The 19301-nt window shown below is 38.4% G+C and overlaps 1 protein-coding gene across 4 annotated transcripts; it reads left to right on the forward strand.

The window, feature by feature from the left end:
- The first annotated feature begins 2006 nt into the window (after positions 1-2006).
- On the forward strand, positions 2007-18206 carry ZNF330 (zinc finger protein 330). Of its 4 annotated transcripts, XM_007189342.2 has the most exons (11): positions 2011-2189; positions 3594-3681; positions 4078-4209; positions 5683-5702; positions 5804-5874; positions 7947-8026; positions 10448-10574; positions 11032-11136; positions 14863-14909; positions 15965-16082; positions 17246-18206. In XM_007189342.2, exons 3-11 carry the CDS (start codon positions 4090-4092, stop codon positions 17518-17520), a joined length of 963 nt encoding a protein of 320 aa, XP_007189404.1. In that variant the 5' UTR covers positions 2011-2189; positions 3594-3681; positions 4078-4089; the 3' UTR covers positions 17521-18206. The 4 variants fall into 4 exon arrangements, with proteins under 4 accessions (XP_007189405.1, XP_007189404.1, XP_057403403.1 ...); XM_007189343.2 differs by lacking the exon at positions 3594-3681 and having other exon boundaries at positions 2007-2046; XM_057547420.1 differs by lacking the exon at positions 3594-3681 and having other exon boundaries at positions 2017-2198.
- The last annotated feature ends 1095 nt before the right edge of the window (positions 18207-19301 follow it).

Below are 19301 nucleotides of genomic sequence, written 5' to 3' on the forward strand. Positions count from 1 at the left end.
AGATGTACATTGCAATAATTCCCCCAGTTCTTCCCCAGAGGGTTCTGCGCCATTTCCTTGGCTAACTATTTGTAGGGAAAATGGAAACATCAAAACATTTCTCAATGGAATGGCAGATACAGGAATTCACCTGCCTGCTATTAAGCTTTACATTAAAGAGATTTACAAAACTGTAAATCATTACCACTCTTCTATGTTTTTTGTTTGGGAAAATATAGTTGTTTTTCATGGAAATATGCTATTTATGCTAACATGTGATAGATTTATCAGGATGATTTGTAATAAATAAACATTAAAATTTATCTGTTTTAATTTTTTATATGGTAAATATCAATTGAATATAACCCACATAAACAAAAGCTTGCTAGGGTTCTAAATTTTTAAGAGGTTTTAAGGGGTCTTGAGACCAAAAGCTTTAAGACTCCTACAATAGACGACATTGCAAGTGAAACCATCTGGGTAATATTGAAATAAGTTGCACAGTCTCTCTGACCAAGTTTCATCATGTGTAAAATTACGAGTTAACACTACACATGTAATTAGAATGCCAGGAGCACACAATGATATTGTTTAGCTGTTACTAATACTACTCTATTTTCTCTGTGAGAAAGGAGGCAATAATATCTGCTAAAATTGATGGAGGAAGTGGTAGAAGTTTGACGAAAGGGGAGAAGATGTGATAAAGCCCTCAAGGAAAATGAGAATGATGGGCTTGATTAGGAAAATATAGGAGGCTTGCAGGGCAATTTTGAAAGACCTGTGGAGGTCAGTGACTTTGGATTTAGAGTAGAATCATGATTGTGTAACTTTTTTTCTCCTTAATAACACTCAGATGTCCAGAGTAGGAAAGAAAAGGCAAGCTGTTGAATTAACAGAATTGGGAATGTTCCAGTTGGTTTGCTCAGGACAAAAACATGGAAAATTGTGACTGAAGTGATGAATTGTGTTTTATTAACTGGGGAAGAAACGAAGGGAAGAAAGCAGGGGGATAATTGATAGGGAGAAAAGAGAGGGATCATGAGATTCGAAGTCTTCGTTAGGGACAGCTGAGAGAGTTGGTGATATAGGAAGTTGGTTGGTTAGATGTTTGAATTTTGGATTTTAGTGGTGGAGTAGTTCCACCTCATGACAAGGCTTGGGGTACAGTCATGAGAATGGGTGCCTGTCTTGGAGCAGAGGTGATGGCTACTGGAGATGAAGAAATCCAGAACCCAAGAGGATGGGTCTTCCATTTAGATATTAATGTGATTCTGGGTGATGGCACAAGTTGGAAGTCAGGTTCCAGAGTCTTCCATCAGTGAGGAGAGGGTAAAACATAGCAACAAGGAAGGATAAAAAGTGGCACTGCTACATAAAAACGAGGATGGATTATGTGAGTGAGGCACTGGGAAGCAAGGGGACACACCCCACCCCCCTAACCAAGACATGAAGGAAGTGTGGGAAAATGAGCAACCTTCACTTTCAAGTTTAAAGCAAGCGGACTCTGCAACGGGGTGGGGGGGATGTTACGTTTCAGCTAAGGACAGGCAGCAAACACACTAGAGGCTCAGAATGTGGAAGAATTTGTTCACAAAAGAATGGAATTCCAGAAGGCCAGTGGAGATAGACAAAGGAGGGCAGTACAGAACTTCACTGGACAACTAAAGGGACAGCTTGTGGAGCAAACACGAAAAGTGGGATGTGAGGGCACAAAATATGCGGGTAGCAGAAAGTTTCCAGAAGAATTAGGCAAGAATTTTCTGTTTGAGTCAACTGATCCACTACCAGGTCGTAAGTTCATTTCCTTTTTCTTTTTAGATTTTTCTCTTCGCTTAGATTTCTCCTTTTCTGAAAACATAAAACTGAGGTGCCGTTTCCACCCTTTCCCTCCTTTTGTTCCCCTATCTTTCCTCTCCTCTCAGTCAGGTCCTCCGCCCAGGATCGGGAGACCCGTCCCCCGCGGAAGGGGGAGTGACGGGGCGGAGCGAAGAGAAGTGGGCGGGCCTTCCCCTGTCGACGTGCTGACGTCAGAGGACATCCGGTCCGGCTCCTAGTACCTGGAAGCAGGTCTGTCCGCCTTCCTCGGGGCTTAGTAGCATTTTTTTCCCCCGGAATTGTGGTCCTCGAATTGGATCTGCAGCCACCGCGGGCCGGCCTCACGCCATTCCCTGCCCCTCGGCCCCCGGAGTGAGCCCGGCTTCCCCGCGAGGGTGAGCGAGGTCGGCCCGGAGCGCGCGCGAGGGAGGGTGCCCCGCGGGCGGGGATGGCCGTCGGTTCCCCGAGTCGCGTGGCACCTCCGCCGACTCTCCCCTGGGCTCCCCCTGCGCCCCGCTGGGTCCTCCGGCTGCAGGCTTTGCCTCCAAAGCCGCAGTGGCCCCGGGCCTGTTTTCTCATTTCGTGGCACGGGCCGCGTCCTGAAGAAGTGGGAGCGTTCCTGGAGGAGGGCTTAAACCCCTATAACGCTAAGAAATAGAATTCACTCTTTAAGTTTACAAAACAAACTAGAGGGGAAAAAAATGAGGCTCAACTTTCCCAGCTGGTTCTCCCCGGGGGACGCAGGATATTCAACCGGTGATCACCCTGTGATTATTTTTTTAGCTCCTTTGGCGAGGGCAGTACACAATTTTTCACCCTGTAAGTTTTGTCATGGTAAATACCGGAAGGGTGACCTAGTGGACTTGGACGTTACTCCGGGTAACCATCCACTAAACCTCCTCGCCTGGTTTGTTCATATTTTTAAGTTGCAACTAACCACCGCGCGGTTTTTTGATTGGGCATTCGAACATTAGAGTTGAAACCCGGAAAGTAGGACAACTTTATGAGTGACGTTAGTATTGTTCCAGGTACAAGCTGGTGTATGATTTTGCTGTATTGTAATGAGAAATGTAAGTGTCAAGGTGTGCTTTCATGGAACTCTCTCCCTGTATCATGGACACGACTTTGGTTTCTTTGAATATTTTTGTCTTCAGGAAGGTTGTGTGTCAGTCACCAGTGAAACCCAAAACCGTGCTTGGAGGTTTGGAATTTGTAGATCTTGGATTGAGCCTAGAAGTCTAAATCTGTGCTTTTAGGGAATTCCACAGTTGATTTTTGAGAACCACTCTTAGAAAAGACTTTTTTAAAAATACATGTATTTTGAAGAATATTAAGAAATTTGAGATTCTGTTTCAAAGCAAGCACATGGACTCATTCATTCGTGTCTCTCTTCATTTGTTAAGGGCTTAATTTATGCCAGGCAGGGCTGGGAGGCAAAGAAAGATATTGTCAAGAAAGATAGGGCTGGAATCCTCAGGGAACTTGTGTCTTCAGATGGGATGAAAAGCCAAATAAAAATGTGTTATTTAGTGAAAACCGTGTTTTTCTAAATGAGGTAGTTCTTTCAACTACCTGATAAAAGCCAGTTTTAAAGTCCTTATTTTGATATGTGTGGTAAACACATACTCTTAAATTTGAACCCTGTTAAAATTACATGCTCACTGCAGGTAAAAGTAGCGGGAAAGGCAGCTTTCAGGGAGTCAAAGCTACTCTGATGCCTTTAATATCTTTTCGGAGAGGGAGGTTTGGCTCTGTAGTTAATGTTGTCATTTGACTTGACTATTGGATGTTTTATTTAGGTATTACACGGGATAAATTAGACATACTTGAAGACTTGGCAGCATCAGGTCATCTGAATATATGGCTTAAAAAAGTGATATAAACTGGGTAAATAATATACTTTTAAATGATTCTTGTTAATTATATATTCCTAATAATTTTCACTTGGTACAGAGTAATTTTTAAAGAATATTGAATATCAGAGGAACTTTTTTTTTTGCTCTGTGGGAAAGAAAACCATTTTGGCTGTTAGGGTAAATCTTTTTGATGTTTACATATTTTAGAACTGTTCGGTAATACAAATAAGTGCCTTATTTTAAAAGCCATCTATTTGGGATGATGTGTGCTAAATGATGCATAAAGGCTTAAAATGTGCTTAACCATCAGAATAGCAGGGTTGAGTTTAAAGTTTGAGAATTAGAAGATTTCATTCTGGTATTCCTTAGTTTCTTTAAAATAGCAGATGCAACAAGGCAATTATATCTTCTCTGTTTGCTTGTGTAGAAAGAAGGGGAGATGCCTAAAAAAAAGACTGGTGCGAGGAAGAAGGCAGAGAATCGCCGGGAACGTGAAAAACAACTAAGAGCATCAAGAAGCACTATCGATTTAGCTAAACACCCGTGCAATGCTTCAATGGTAACAGTTTTTTTGGTTATCGGTTGAAAAACTATATAAATCTATGTTAAAGGCATGTCTGTTGTTTTCATTAACACTGAGTAGTGGTGAATTTTGTTTGATTTTGTTGTTTCTGAAACCTGTCATATTACCTTGGCTACTGTTGGTGACAAATAGATATGTACTGAACAGGAATACACACTAGGAACTGTGTGACATTCTCCAGCTTCTCTAACCTAGTATGCCTTCCTCAGTTTGTCCTATTAATTGGAGCCTTTTCATCCTAAGTCATCATTACCATGACATAGTCCTGGTTTCCACAAGCTTATAACTCAGTTGTTTTCTGTATTACTTTATGTTTATCAATGACAGAAATCCAACCTAAGTAACTTCAGGGAGAAATAGTTTGTTGAATAAGTAATGGGCTAACTTGTGTAGTTGGGAAGGGCATGGATGTAGCTGGGATGCAGGGACAGCGGGAACCTGAAACAACTTGTAGTTCTGTCTTTTGCTTTTATTTAGTTCCATTTTCTCAGATCGTTTTATTCCATTTTTTGGGGTTCATAGCCGCTGGGTTCACAGCTCCCATGTCTCACATCACATATTGTTGCCCTGAGAGAGGGAAAGGACTCTGATGGGTTGGGCTTGGGTGGGTGCCCATCCCAGGATTAACCAGCATTTGTACTGGGCTGGTGGGGGGGGTGAGGGGGAGTGAGATTACATAGCACAGATAGGACGGTGGGGACTCCCTCGTCCATATCAGGGTGATTTCTAGAGAAGAGAAGGAGGACAGACAAAGAAATCACTCATACCTAAATATATACAGTGAGGGCTAGACTTTGGTAAGTGCTGCAGAAAAGGTACAATTGGGATTAAGGTTCATTAGGACTAAGAGGTGATAAAGGTGAGTGTGGGGATGGGGTACAGTTCACAGAGGAGGTGGGATCATCACCAGGACTTCCAGCAGGTAAAGAAGTGAGGAGGGACTTTTCAGGGAAAAGTATTAGAATAAGTAAGGCATGGAAAAGAAGAAATACAAGACATATTTTGAGAATGGCTGGCAAATAGTGACTTGAATCTAAAGAGAATAGGCCAGTGAGGTTTGAAAAGTGGTTAGAGACCAGACTGTGGAGAGCTTCTTAATACCATGTTTAGAATTCTGGATTTTCTGTGAGCTTCAACATACTGTGTTCTCTACTGTTTCTTGTGTTCGTTCTGTATTATTTTTCTGATTGCTTAAAAAAAAAATCCAAAAAACAGACCACTATTTAGCCTCTTTTGTGAAAAGGCCACTTCTTTCTCTAGTGTGGTAGGCCCCAAAACATACCTTTGTTGTTAAAGTATGTGTAGATGCTTGTATTCATGGGTGGAATTGGAGGGTTTGGGCAAATGTCACTTAAATTTTAGCATGAAAAACGGTATTCTTTATAATGCGGGTAACTTTGCAGTTTTCAGCCAGTAGAAAAATTTATGTTATGTTTTTATATTTTACAGGAATGTGACAAGTGTCAGAGGTAAATTTTTATTTATTTCTTTTTCTATCTATATGTAATAATATAGACTGACCTTTTATCTGATATTGACTAAATTTTAAAATTTTCTTTTACATGACAAGACGGCAGAAGAATAGAGCGTTTTGCTATTTTTGTAATTCTGTACAGAAGTTACCAATTTGTGCACAGTGTGGTAAGTATATGATCAAAACACATGCTTTTCTTTTATCAAACATTTGTTTGGCATTTAATCAGTTTGAACCTGTGGGTTCATCATTATCATTTACAGTAACGTTATGCCTTACTATTAATAAGACTACATAAAATGTTATTTGGCCTATCAAAAAACTGTCAAGTCTTAGTTTTGTCTCTTTGATGTAATGCTGGAAAATAATTAAGATACAGTTTAGATAAAGGTACCACGTGTTGTTTTAAACATGGAAAGATTAGGTTTCAGACTAATAACATTTGGTGATGCTGCATTTTTATTTATACTGTCTTAGTCTTGTCGATACCCTTTGTTTACTTTCCTAAATTTTGATTTCTGCTGATACTGCCTGCAGTGTGTTAGGCTGTTGAAAATAATTTTGTTCCACATTTACCTGCTGCCAGTCTTTGTGATCAGTTGCTTTTCTGTTTGGTTCTTAGCGAATGATTCTTGAATTTCCTCACACGTATTCCCAAGTGAGTAGAATAGCGTTCCTAAGCCACTTACCTAGTTCCCAAGTATAAGTGGAAACTTTTATTCAGAGTAAATGATTATTCAGAGTAAAACTAAATAGTAGTTCATAGAACAAGATCCATGTTTCCCAAATAGTCTGCCACAGAATACTTGAGATATTAGTAGGTATTTCTTAAAGCAGAGCATACATTTGAGACACGCTGTGTGTTTCATTCCCTCATTCCCACCTGGGAGAGTTGTTTTAACTATGTATATGTGTTAAAGGTGCTGAAGACCTCCAGTAAAGAAACCTGATTAATTGTCTTGACTCCAGATTTGCCCCCCAAACTTTTATTTGAACAAGTATCCCCTTTGCTTATGGGATAATAGTTTCAGGTGAAACACAGTTTGAGATATGCTCATTTAAATGTTATGCATGATAACATTGCAGAAAGTTAGGAAGGCTTAGGGCCATACCCCTGAATGTTTCTAGTGTAGTTCTAGCTTTCAAAGACGGCTTTGAGGTCTGTAATTAATGGAAAAGAGAACACTGGCCTAGATAGACCAGTCATTTGCCAGTTTTTAATATCCTTATTTACAGAAGACTAATGGATGTAGAGTGAGAAAATAGACTGTGGAGAAGATTGAGATAAGCTGTCGCTAGGCCCTTCCCCTGTTTTCAGCGTTTGTGGTGCTGTGCACGGATACACTTCCCACTCACCGATTCTTGTCCTTAGTGTTAGACAGGGAGCAGCTGGGGGCCTGCTGCCCCTCATTTCCTGTTTCTCTTCCCATTTCCTGTTGTCTAGCTTTGTTCCTTAGGTAATCAAGGTAGTGGAAAATTGAGCATCTTCTGTTTCTGTCGTGTTCTGCTTTGTGGAGTCTGAGATGCGTGATTAATATGTCGCCATTAATCCTCTCGCAGCATGTGATCAGTGAATTTCCTGACAGTGTTTCGGGTTGGTGATTCGCTGCTAGATAAGAGCTCTTGTGGCTGTATTGTGATTTTTAGCTTTATCACTATATTCCTGATTTTTGTGCTCATTTGGGCACTATTGGACAATTCTTTTAGAAGAATGTTTACCTGGGGGCTAAGTTTGTAAATTTTTAACTATGGTTAAACATTAAAAAAATGAACCAGATAATTTGCATAATTATTATTCGATTTGCTTTGGTTTGATATGTTCTAGGGAAAGAAAGAAGCAGTAACTTCAAATCAGACTGCCTTTATTGTGAATTATAAAATGTAAAATTCACTTTTAAAGCATATCATTTAAAAATCTGCCTGAATTCATCTGAAAATTCACAAGATTTTTAAACTGCTTTAGTGATTATTAGATTACAAAGCATAACCTTCAAATTTTGATTTTAGTACAAACATGAATTATCATATAAGTTCCTAATCTCAAAAGATCTGACTCAGGTAATGAGGTCTCGGTTATATCCATTTTCTTTTTTCAGTTATATAAGCAGTAAATAGTGCTGGTCTCTCTTTATTTTCAACTTATTTCCATAGGAACTTGGGCTAGATAAAAAGAGGAATTAGTGAATATTTGTATGTACTACTTTGCAAGACTAATAGTGAAAATTTGTTTCTTTGCTAGGGAAAACAAAGTGCATGATGAAGTCTTCTGACTGTGTCATAAAACATGCTGGTGTCTACAGTACTGGCCTTGCCATGGTGGTAAGCTTCTTGTAGTTATCTTTTAGACCAGTAGGTTTCCAAGGATAAGGAGAAGGCATTCTGACCAATATGCAGTTATTTTTTTCTAAATGTAATCAGTCTGGAGTTATCTGGATTATCTGTGGCATGTTTTTGTATGATTTTCACTTATTATCCACTTGTTTTTGACTGCTTTCTTCTTTCTTATTGGGAAATGTATAAGGAAGGGAAACTCATCTAATGTTGACCTAAACAACATTCATTTGTTAGTGATACCTTTCTAATATATCTTAATTAGACATCACAAAATATTATTTACTATACTGAAAGTCCTGCTAAACTAAGATTCAGTCTTTTGGTTAAATAAGCAACCTAGTTCCAAAAGAACCTAGGATTAATTGTTTTTTTAAAGCTTTACGTTTCAAAAAAGAGTACATAGTTAACACAGAATTACGCTCTTTACTACATGTAGTTACATGTAGTTCATTACATGCCGTTATCTCTTCGTTACATGTAGACGTTTCAAAGAAAATTCATTATTTTAAGTAATAGAAACAGTTGCATTGTGTGAGGCATTTTGCTTGTTTTTTCAAAACACATGTTATCCTTTTGACCAGTTTTACTATACTCTATTGTGTGAATTTATTCTTAGGTCCAAATGTCAGTCCATGAGGAAAGTAATATTTATAGTAGAATATTCATAATTTTCTAAGAACACGTAATTTTCCATCATGAGGCAGACCTTTATATTTTTCATGAGTGGCTATCTTACAGAAGAACTGGAATTATTCATAATCATCTTGTGAAAATTCTTTATTTTAAGTATAGCATCGTCAGTGTTACCTTTATTCAGAAGCTGTTGTAATCTTCCTTGGTAGTTCGCTTATGTCTAGATTCATCAAATTATTATTTTTTTAATTCACTGAGTTGTATGAGTATGAATGACCTCTTATATAAAGAATACATTAAAGTAGAATCATGCATCATTAGCTCTAAATTCTAGAAAAGTGGTTTTCTGGCCATCTTCTATTTGCTGATTAAGATTCCCTCTCCCCAACTCTTCCCCCTGATTTGCCCTGGGAGCCTGACTTGTGTGGTGGACTGGATCAGTGTCTTACTTAGGGCTTCTTTTTGGGTTCAGCCCATAAAGGACTTTGGCAAGAGACCTGATGATAGGAGGGAATTATCATCCGGGTGTTTATTCTCCCAGCTTACGCCCTACCAGCTTATCCTGGTTTCGACATGGATTGGCCACCAGTTCCTCTCTATATGACCAGGTAGTCCTCTGCATACGGCTGGCTCTCTCTTGCGGCTGTAGAACCTCCCTCCCTTCCCTGCCCTTGGCCCTTCAGTCCTAGGGGTAGTATCTGCATCATCCCTGATGTTTTTTCGAAGCCCTTCCCTGTCTTTGTGAATTATCTCTTTAAACTCCCCTGGATCACCCAGTTTAATGTGTCATTCTTCTCTTGCTAGAACCCTGAGTAATCCAAGAGATAGATTCGAGGACTTGCTATCTACACTGGTAATCTATTTTTACAAGTCCCAAAACATTCTTCCTATTTGCTCTTTTCCACTTTTGTTACAGTGCCTTGAATAGTAGAACAGTGAATTTTGAGGGTTGGAAGACCTGGATTTGAATCACAGCTCAGCTCTAATGTAGCTGTAGAACTTGGACTTAGTCTCAGGCCCCTGTCCCTCCTCACCTGGAAAGGAAAAACTGTCCAGTTCCATTTCCTTAAGATTCTTTCTAGCTCTTAGTGTTCTGTAGATGTCATTGTGTTATTAAAGGTGTGTGTAGTCTTACCGTCTTACCTTGACAGAGAATTGGAAAGTCTCACCCTGTCATTTAGTTCCAGATATTATATTTTAGTTTTATTTAACAAAGAGTTATAATAATGATTTAATGCATAAGTTGCCTTAAAAAAGATGCTGGCAGAAGTATAATATTTTCTCTCTTTTATTCTAGAAAAGCTATATACTTATTTTATAAATTACACAGATAAGGAACTTTCTTAAGTCAGGAATGTTAGTATTTGAAAAAACTTAATTTCGTTACCAGAATTGCTACAGACAGGAACGCTTAAATTATGGGCTCTAGACTTCATTTGATTTATTGTAAAATTCAGTTTGGGGGCAACACTGTCGGCTCTTTGACTTATTTTAATGATTAATATTAGCGTAAGTGCATAGTTTCCCTTTTGCTTCTTTTTCTTTTGATTTATAGATTTGTATATTGTAAATAGCTATTGGTGAAGTAGTTTGATTTTCAGGAAACACTCTTTAATTTTGGCTTAAACAGTACATTTTCTTTAATGAAGCCACTCATGATCACTGAAGGTTGATAAGTGGCTAAATGTATATAATTTTGGTGGTTGCCACTGCTTAAACTATGGCTGTAGCCAGTTGTGTCAAAGGTTAATTTTTCATGTTCTTTGGTTGCAGGGTGCAATATGTGACTTCTGTGAAGCTTGGGTTTGTCACGGTAGGAAGTGTCTCAGTACACACGCCTGTGTCTGCCCGCTTACCGATGCTGAGTGTGTGGAATGTGAACGGGGTGTCTGGGATCACGGTGAGTGGTTACCTACAAATGACGAGCTTTGCTGGAAGTGAAGGCTGACTTTGACACGTTCTGGATGCTCTTTTTTTATGATTTTTTTTAGGATACTGTCAATCGTAAGTACTGGCACTGTTTTGGTTATCAGTTTAGTTGGAAAAGGGATTTATACCAGCAGTAACAGGCAATACTAGGATTTTTACCTAGGCAGGTAGGGAGGGGAGTTACAGGGGAGGAAGTGTCTCTGAGCATTGTGAGTGTATATGGGTAGCCAGGGTACAGTGGGAGTTCACTCTTTTATGGTTCAATTTGTCAGTTTTCTTTGTAGCCTTTGCCAGAACAAAAACTGCCGTGCTATTTTGGTGTAAATCTGAAATAACTTGCCATCTTTTCTGAGCAGTTTTACAGATAAGTTTTTTAAATTAAACTTTATCATATTTACATTTGTGGGTTTTGTTCTTTAATCCAATAGGAGGCAGAATTTTCAGTTGTTCTTTTTGCCATAACTTTCTTTGTGAAGATGATCAGTTTGAACATCAAGCCAGCTGCCAGGTTTTAGAAGCGGAAACATTTAAATGTAAGTTTTTATATATTAGATGTTCTTTATACCCAAGATTCTTAATAGTATAAGTGTTAAACTTAATGAAAAAGGAATCTAGTTTTTCATGCGGCCTCTTATGGACTGTAATTTAATTCAATATCTATTTTCTGTTTGTAGAAAAAATGCAGAACACATACAGTCCAGTTTTGTCCAGCAGTGTGCCAGTGACATTTTGGTTGGGTCAGTTCTTCATTTTGTGGGATTGATCAGGCATTGCAGGACTTGTAGCATTCCTGATCCTGAATACTAAATGTCATTCTCACTTCCAAGTTATTATAACAACTAACATACCCTCCCCCACCCTGTTTTCAGGTGTCCCCAGATAAGTGGTACACCCCTAGTTTGTTCCTGCTGGTTGGTTCCAGTGACTCTTAGACAGGACTGTGCATCAGAAACACCTGTGGAGGTTATTTAAAAGTACAGGTGTCAAGGCCTCATCCCTGGAGGTTCTGTCTTTAAGTGGGTGGCAGGTGCCAGGCATCTGTATTTAACCTGCACACATAACTCTCATGTATATTCTAGTTTGAGAACCAGTGTTTCATGGTATCATCTTTAGAGATAGATTGCATTTTATTTTATTTCTATTCTGTTGATTCTCAAAAGCTCAAGTTTTAGATTCAGACATTACTTGAATTCTGCTTATTGGCCATATGTTTTTGGGCAACTTACCAAATCTTTCTAAACCTGAATTTTGTTACGTATTAAAGAAAGATGCTAATTTTTTCAAAGAGTTAATTGAAGTGAGAATCCATATAAAGCATAAGTATGGTACCTGCCACTTACAAAGCCCTTATTTAATAGTAGATACCACTGTAGGAAAGACTGAAATTCCAAATTCACTTTCTTGAATTTGGTTCTTGTTCTGCTATGAAATGCTAATCCCTATACTCATCTATAAATTTAAAGTTGATAAGTCATCAGTCTAAGACACACATACACACATGTATGTAATTCTTGTGATATTTATAAAGAAAATCTCAAAAGATTAAAGGAACATCTCAGAGTAGTTAGCCTTTTTGAGCTGTTCCTAGGCTTCTGCAGAATGTATAATATAAAAATTGAATTATTTTATTTGGGACTTGGGAACTTTGTGTATTTCGTAGCATTTACACCCCAAAGACAGGCAACTGTAAGTGATAAGGCTATATTTCCATCAAGAAGTTTTAGTGATTCAGTAAAAGACAAAGGAAAAATAAAGACACTGAATAATTGAAAGGATTTTAAGATAAATGTATTACCATGCCTTTGATACCTCATATTAAAGTCATTCTCATTGCAGATTCACAGGCTTCCTTGGTTTACTGTAATTTATCGTCTTTCTTTACTTTTTTTTCATTGTTTTATTTTTTCGTTGCCATTTTTCCTTTGCCAGTTGCCATTCACTACTTGAAATATTTTCTCTGAAACACTGTCCTAATCATACATATAAGTCCCAAAGATAGTTTGTTTCTACTCCCTTAATTGGTCATATATCATCATTTTTGGGTTTGACCGTACAACTATGAATTGGAAGATACGGAAATTCTATAAAATACTTCTTTGCCTGTATAACCAGTGGGAAGTATGTTTCGAGGAGAAAAAACAAAAACAAAAACAAAACACATGTGTGTACTCTGCCTTTATTTTTTAAAATAATAAAAGTGGCCCGGGGACTTCTAATTTAAATGGCTTATTGTCAGCAGGCTTTGATGTATTCCAACCTGCTTTCTTTTAAAATACTCGGAAGACATAGAAATAGATTTAAAAAGAAAACCATTCCCCAGTCTAAAACTAGGAAAGTCACAATATTTTTTAGAATCTGGGAGAAATGCAGTTTTTATGTAAGTTCAAGATTTTAACTCTTGGGGAGAAAAATAACAGGGCAGTGAAGTGGAGTGCCAGTGTGTTTTTGAGGTGTAATTAGGGGAAGAAGCCTGGCAAGGCCGCATCCCATCCTAGCGGTTTGGGTTCCCGGCCGTAAGGGTGAGGGTGTGATAGACAACAACGAGTTTCTTGGGATTGTGTCGTTGTGGCATGTCAAAGGTTCAGGTGGTGGGGATGGGAGAAGATTCTGTATCAGAAATGCCTGGTGCACAGGGAAACTGGGTTGGGCACTTTGTACTTTCAGTCTGTGTTCTGGTTCTGTACTTGAAAGGAATTTATAGCATTTTGGTGATACATATCCTCTTTTGACTGAATGAAGAATGAACCTAAGAACTCTCTAGGCATATCTTCAAGTAGAAATGATTGAGATTTCAGGTTTTTTCGTCCACAGACTGAAATAATATAGTTATTATTGGAGTAATTTGGTATACTTATATATTCCTAATATATATATATATATATAGAGAGAGAGAGAGAGAGAGAGAGTAAGTACTCAGTTGATTTTTACTTTTATTATTAGCATGTAGGACAAGTAATATAAATCCATCTGAAATAGCAGTGTCACTGTGGAAGGAAGCAGGATGGTTGGACAGAAGCAATAATAATACACATAATTGAGAAATCACCTTTGAGTTTTTAAAAAAATACTTTCCTGTTCAGATTGAAAAAGCTCCCCATGACCCAGGCAAACTTAAAAGAATCCCCAACTTAGAAACATCTGCAATATTTGAATTATAAAGATAGATTTCCTTTTGTTTTCTTTACTTTTTCAAAACCTCTAAGTAAATTGAAAGTTAATAGTTTATAATTTAGACTATATCAGGGTAAGGCTTAGTTTGTTTTCTTGTTTCTATACCTCTCTTAATTATTTTTGTCTTCCATTTTTTGGCATATTCAATATGTGCCAGACGAATTGGCTTTTCTAAAATAATTGCTCTTAAGTTTAGGAGCATTATTTGCATTAATATTTGCATTAATTGTAGATAATGACCAAAATTAATGTGGCTTACTGACTAAAATAGAGATAAAATATTTTAGGATTTTTCCATCTGTTTTCCTGACCACTTGAGTATTATTTTCTCTTCATAGTCCACCTGAAGTATTCTATTCTCATATCAGAAGTTTGCAAAAAATGGCAATAGCCTACAACACGAGGAGAGAATATATATTAATGGAAACAGTTATTCTTTTAAAAATTGAAGTTATATCCTTTTTTTTTTGGCTGTGTTGGGTTTTCTTTGCTGCATGTGGGCTTTCTCTAGTTGCGGCGAGCGGGGGCTACTCTTCGTTGCGGTGCACGGGCTTCTCATTGCGGTGGCTTCTCTTGTTGTGGAGCACGGGCTCTAGGTGTGCGGGCTTTAGTAGTTGTGGCTCGCGGGCTCAGTAGTTGTGGCTCACGGGCTTAGTTGCTCCGTGGCATGTGGGATCTTCCCAGACCAGCGCTCGAACCTGTGTCCCCTGCATTGGCAGGCGGATTCTTAACCACTGCGCCACCCGGGAAGTCCTGAACTGTTATATCCTTAAGTGAAGAGTCCAGCCAGTGTCACTGAAAAAATGTTTTACCATTTCAGTTTCCTAAATATCATTAATGAAGTTTGCTATCTCCTAGTTTTGGAGCAATAGAAAGGGATTGGAGGATAAAAGAATGCTGTGTCTGTGCAATTGCTGGATTCCTTGCATCTGGCTGGGGATTCCATCTCATTTTTTTGTATCCTCTAGGTTATGAGACAGAAAAAAAAAACGATAATTGATGTAAGATAGTACATCAAGTATAAATCTGTGGGAAATAGTGTTTTCATTCCAAGTTTGAAAGTGGATATTATGTACTTTCCCTCACAGGTGTTTCATGCAATCGGCTTGGTCAGCATTCCTGTCTCCGTTGTAAGGTATACTTTTATATTTTTTAGTTTTAGATTTTGTTTTCTATCCCCATACTCATCCACCAGCTCTTGGATTATTTATAGCTATAATAAATCTACTAGGGTCCTTAAACATTATGTAATTTACTTCTTTTATTTTAGAGATTGTGAATGAAGTTGAGACAGCTTAGAGACATTTCAGAGGTCATCCAGTTGGCTTGTCTCAGAGTTGACACCAGTGCGTGTGTCTCCTGAATCTTAGCTCAGTGTTTTTATACCTTATGTTTATAGAGAACATTCTGACCAAAATGATGGGAGTATATTTTACTTTATGTTAAAATGCACTTGTTTGGTAGAGTTTGAGTACAGTGAAGATTTCTATAATGTTCTGTTTCCTTAGACCTTGTCTCCAGCATTTCCATTTGTCAAAGATCACTAAACGGATGCAGCTGATTCACTGCCTCTCAGAGTCATTTCTCTGGTTCCTACTAATACTCCTAACCCTATCTCTTAATTCTCCCCCAACTCTTCTCCAGTTCTGTCTGTGCTGTTTTCCTCTGCCTTAGATCACTCTTCCGTCTTTGCTTACCCTGCTGCACCCCCATTCTCCTTCAGATCTCGGCTAAGACTTCACATCTCCCAGGCAGCCTTTCCTGAATCCTGGGTCTGGTTTGGCGCTTCTCCTCTTCCCTTCCCTTGCAATGCGTAATGTGTGTAGCTGCCTCTCCACTTGTCTGTGTCCCCAGTTAGACTGTGTGCTCTGTGCAGGTAGATGAGCTGGTCACCATTATGTCATCAGAGGCTTTGTGAATACTCATATTTACGAAGAAACGTGTCTACATATCATACCCTGCATATATTTTCTGTCTTGTGTTTAGGCCATAGTTCAGAAGAGTCCTGGCAGAGACCATTTCCTTTAAGGAATTGAAATCAGGAGCATGACCAGTCCCAACAAAACTCTTAATCTCTGCCCTAACAAAAGTATATATGTAACTTTACATTTCCTTGAAATACTAAGTGATGCCTTCGTATATTTTTTGAATTACTTATTTAACTTGCTCATTTTTATTTCTCCTATATAGGCTTGTTTCTGTGATGATCATACAAGGAGCAAGGTGTTTAAGCACGAAAAAGGAAAACGGCCTCCCTGCCCTAAATGTGGACACGAAACTCAGGAAACTAAGGATCTCAGCATGTCAAGTAAGGCTCTTGTTAAAATACCACTGGGGTGATTTTGCTTTCTTGCTTAGACAAGATTTATCTCTTTTTTTTCTCTTTCTATTTTTGTTTTTGCCTTTTCTTCATATTTGAAAAGATGAATGTGTTCTCTTATGCAAATGGAATTTTATAGCCTTGGAAAATTTGTGGGTAAAATTTCTCAATTTAACTTAAGAAATATACCATCATTCACTCTGATATTTGGCATTTGCTTCAGTTAATGACATAGTGAATACTGAAATTTAAGACCAAAAAGAATGATTTTTCTGTTTTTGCTGAAGCTTCATTTTAAATAATTGAGTAGCAATAAATCCTCACTATTCAAGTGGTGGTAATCTTCAGTACTTGGAAGTTGGAATTCATTTTGAAGCTATTCTTATGTGTGTGATATTTGAGCAGTGATCCTTATTATGTTATACGTCACTACTGTAGGAAATTGTTTTATAGTTTTTATATAACTTTTCTATGAAGGAATGCAATTACTACAGACATGCTTACAGTAATGAAGCTCACGATTTTGTTAAAGAGAATTTGACTCTTTACCAAACGTATAATGGAACCATAATTCTAAATGACTCTGACAATACTTGGTTTAATCAAAGATATAGTTATACAGTGAGGTGAGACATAATTTTTTACGCTCAACTTTGTTTTGCTACTAAGGCAGAAGAAATGACAGACTTTGTCTTCTAGGACATCTGAATTATACAGTAGCTCTCTTGAGAAGAGTGTAATGACATGAAATCACCTGTTCTGTGATTTGAAAATGCACTTTTAATTGATCAAACAAAGGGCATTTTAGTTTTTAACATGCCTTATTTAACTTATGTATGGAGAATGCTATTATTCTTATTTCGTTTTCCTACTTTGTCTAGATTTAATGAAATGACACTGTCGTCTTTCTCATTTCTTATATATGATGTGTATGTAGACTCTAAGTAGGATGGAACTGATTGTTGTTTCTAAGGTCTCCTTTCTTTCCGGTTAAATGTTAAGTGAGGAAATAAGGAAAATGTGACTGACTTTTTCATTTGAGAGTAAGAAGCAGCCAATCAAGTTCATGTAACTTCATATATTGTAGAGGAAAATGAGGATGTAGACAATTGGAGCTAATCAGGTGCCACATACATATCTGTCTTTCGTAGCACGCTCCCTGAAATTTGGCAGGCAGACTGGAGGTGAAGAGGGAGATGGAGCTTCTGGGTATGATGCCTATTGGAAGAACCTTGCATCTGATAAGTATGGTGATAGCAGCTACCATGATGAGGAAGAAGATGAGTACGAAGCAGAGGATGATGAAGAGGAAGAAGATGAAGGTGGAAAGGATTCAGATGCTGAGTCATCAGATTTGTTTACTAATTTGAATTTAGGAAGGACCTATGCCAGTGGCTATGCTCACTATGAGGAACAAGAGAACTAGGAAAGCTGCTTGCCCATTGGTGACCTTGTCTGAGGAGCTGGAATGTGTGTGTTTGATGGATTGTGTGTGGATATTCAGACGTACACACTGTCACTTAGCCTTATGTGAAAGACTAGTCACACTTACTGGGGCAAGGAGTAGGGCATAGCATTTTCATAGGAACTGATAATCAGGCTTGTAGCATAAGAAAAATGAATTTCAAATGCAAGATGTTTATCGATCCAAGCAATTAAGCATCATGGATTGGATTTTACTGATTTCAGTAATCTAGTAGGTTTGCCAATTAAATACATATACAGGATAAAGGAATAGGACGGTAATATATTTGTTTGAAATTAAATTGCTGTTTTTATTAATACTGCTTAGAAAATCGTTCTGATTTTGTAAAATGTAATGGGGAAAATGAATTATTGTACTTTTTCTTGTTTGTCCACAGGATAAAAGTCAGATGTTATGCTAAATTTTCATTAAATATTCATGTTATCTTAAGTAGTTATATGTGTGTTTTAGCAATTGACTCATTCATTTCTTTCTTCACAGCGTGTGTCCTGAACAATACCTATTATTTATGCTTAAATGTATAGACAGAGGTGACTATATAGCCATTTTTCAGAATCAGTATTATCACACAGATGTTTTACCCAGGAAATTTCATTTCTCTTTGAATAAATCTAGTATCTCACTTATATACTTTTGATATTTTATTTGATTTCTTATTCTCAGTATTTTAAGCCTATTTCGGAAAGCATTCCAATATTTTTGTATAAACTGTTTCATTTTTTTGTCTAATATGCAAGATAGGTAGCAGAGATTAATAGTGTGTGATAGACACAAAGTGATGCAGCTGAACCCCATCATCCGTGGTAGGTGGAGAACAGGCAGTTGCTGGCACGAGTTCCAGTGGTTACAGTTTACACTGACAGTGAATCGGGGTGGTGTGGTAGAAAGGAATGCATCATCAGACTGGCTGGCATTTGAAAAGTATGGAGAAAGTTGTAGCCGTATGGATAACAGGTCGGATGGCTATTGCTGAGCCATTTTTATTCCGGAGAAACGTAGTGAACAGCTGAGGGCGATAACAGGCAACAGGAAGCCAGAGGGCCTCTAGATGCACCGGAAGAAGCTTTCATCTCTTGCAGCAGGAGAACTGAGAAAACTGAGGACCAAGCCGGGAGTTAGTAGTCTGCATGGATAAACTTCAAAGACAGTTGCCCATCACGGCAGGTCTGTTATGCAAAGGTCAAGGGACTGTTTGGGAATATCCAGGACCCTGACGAGTGAGATGGAGACATTGCAACAGATGCCGCTGAAGATTTTCACTCCCTAGACTCCTGAACTTTCTGAGCCCGCAGTCACAGCCCACTGCTCTCTCTTAAGGACAAAGGCGCCTCACCCGCTCCCAAGCGAGATGATGATGCAGAGGTCTCTTTCCCCAGGCAACCTGTGCCCCCTTGAGGACTTGCCCTATCTCCATGCCACTAGACCTAGAATTAGGGTTGAGCAACTGTAATTAGGGTTAAGTAAAACTCAGCCAGAGAGGGGCTGGGCCTGATGAGACAGGAGACAGACTGTACCCCAAAGGAGCTGCAAGAATTGGCCTGTATGTATTGGGAGGAGCAGGAAGAGAATGATTGAGGCTGGAATCTGAAGTTGTTGATTAGGAGGGACAGAATGAAATTAGGGGAGAGTTTGCTAATAGCACCCACATTGGGTCCTTGGGTTGCAGGATAAGCACTCTCTTAATAGGATTTAACATCCCAGCTAGGATCCCAGGAGATGTG

Source organism: Balaenoptera acutorostrata, chromosome 5 (genome assembly GCF_949987535.1).
Source record: "Balaenoptera acutorostrata chromosome 5, mBalAcu1.1, whole genome shotgun sequence".
NCBI lineage: Eukaryota > Metazoa > Chordata > Mammalia > Artiodactyla > Balaenopteridae > Balaenoptera > Balaenoptera acutorostrata.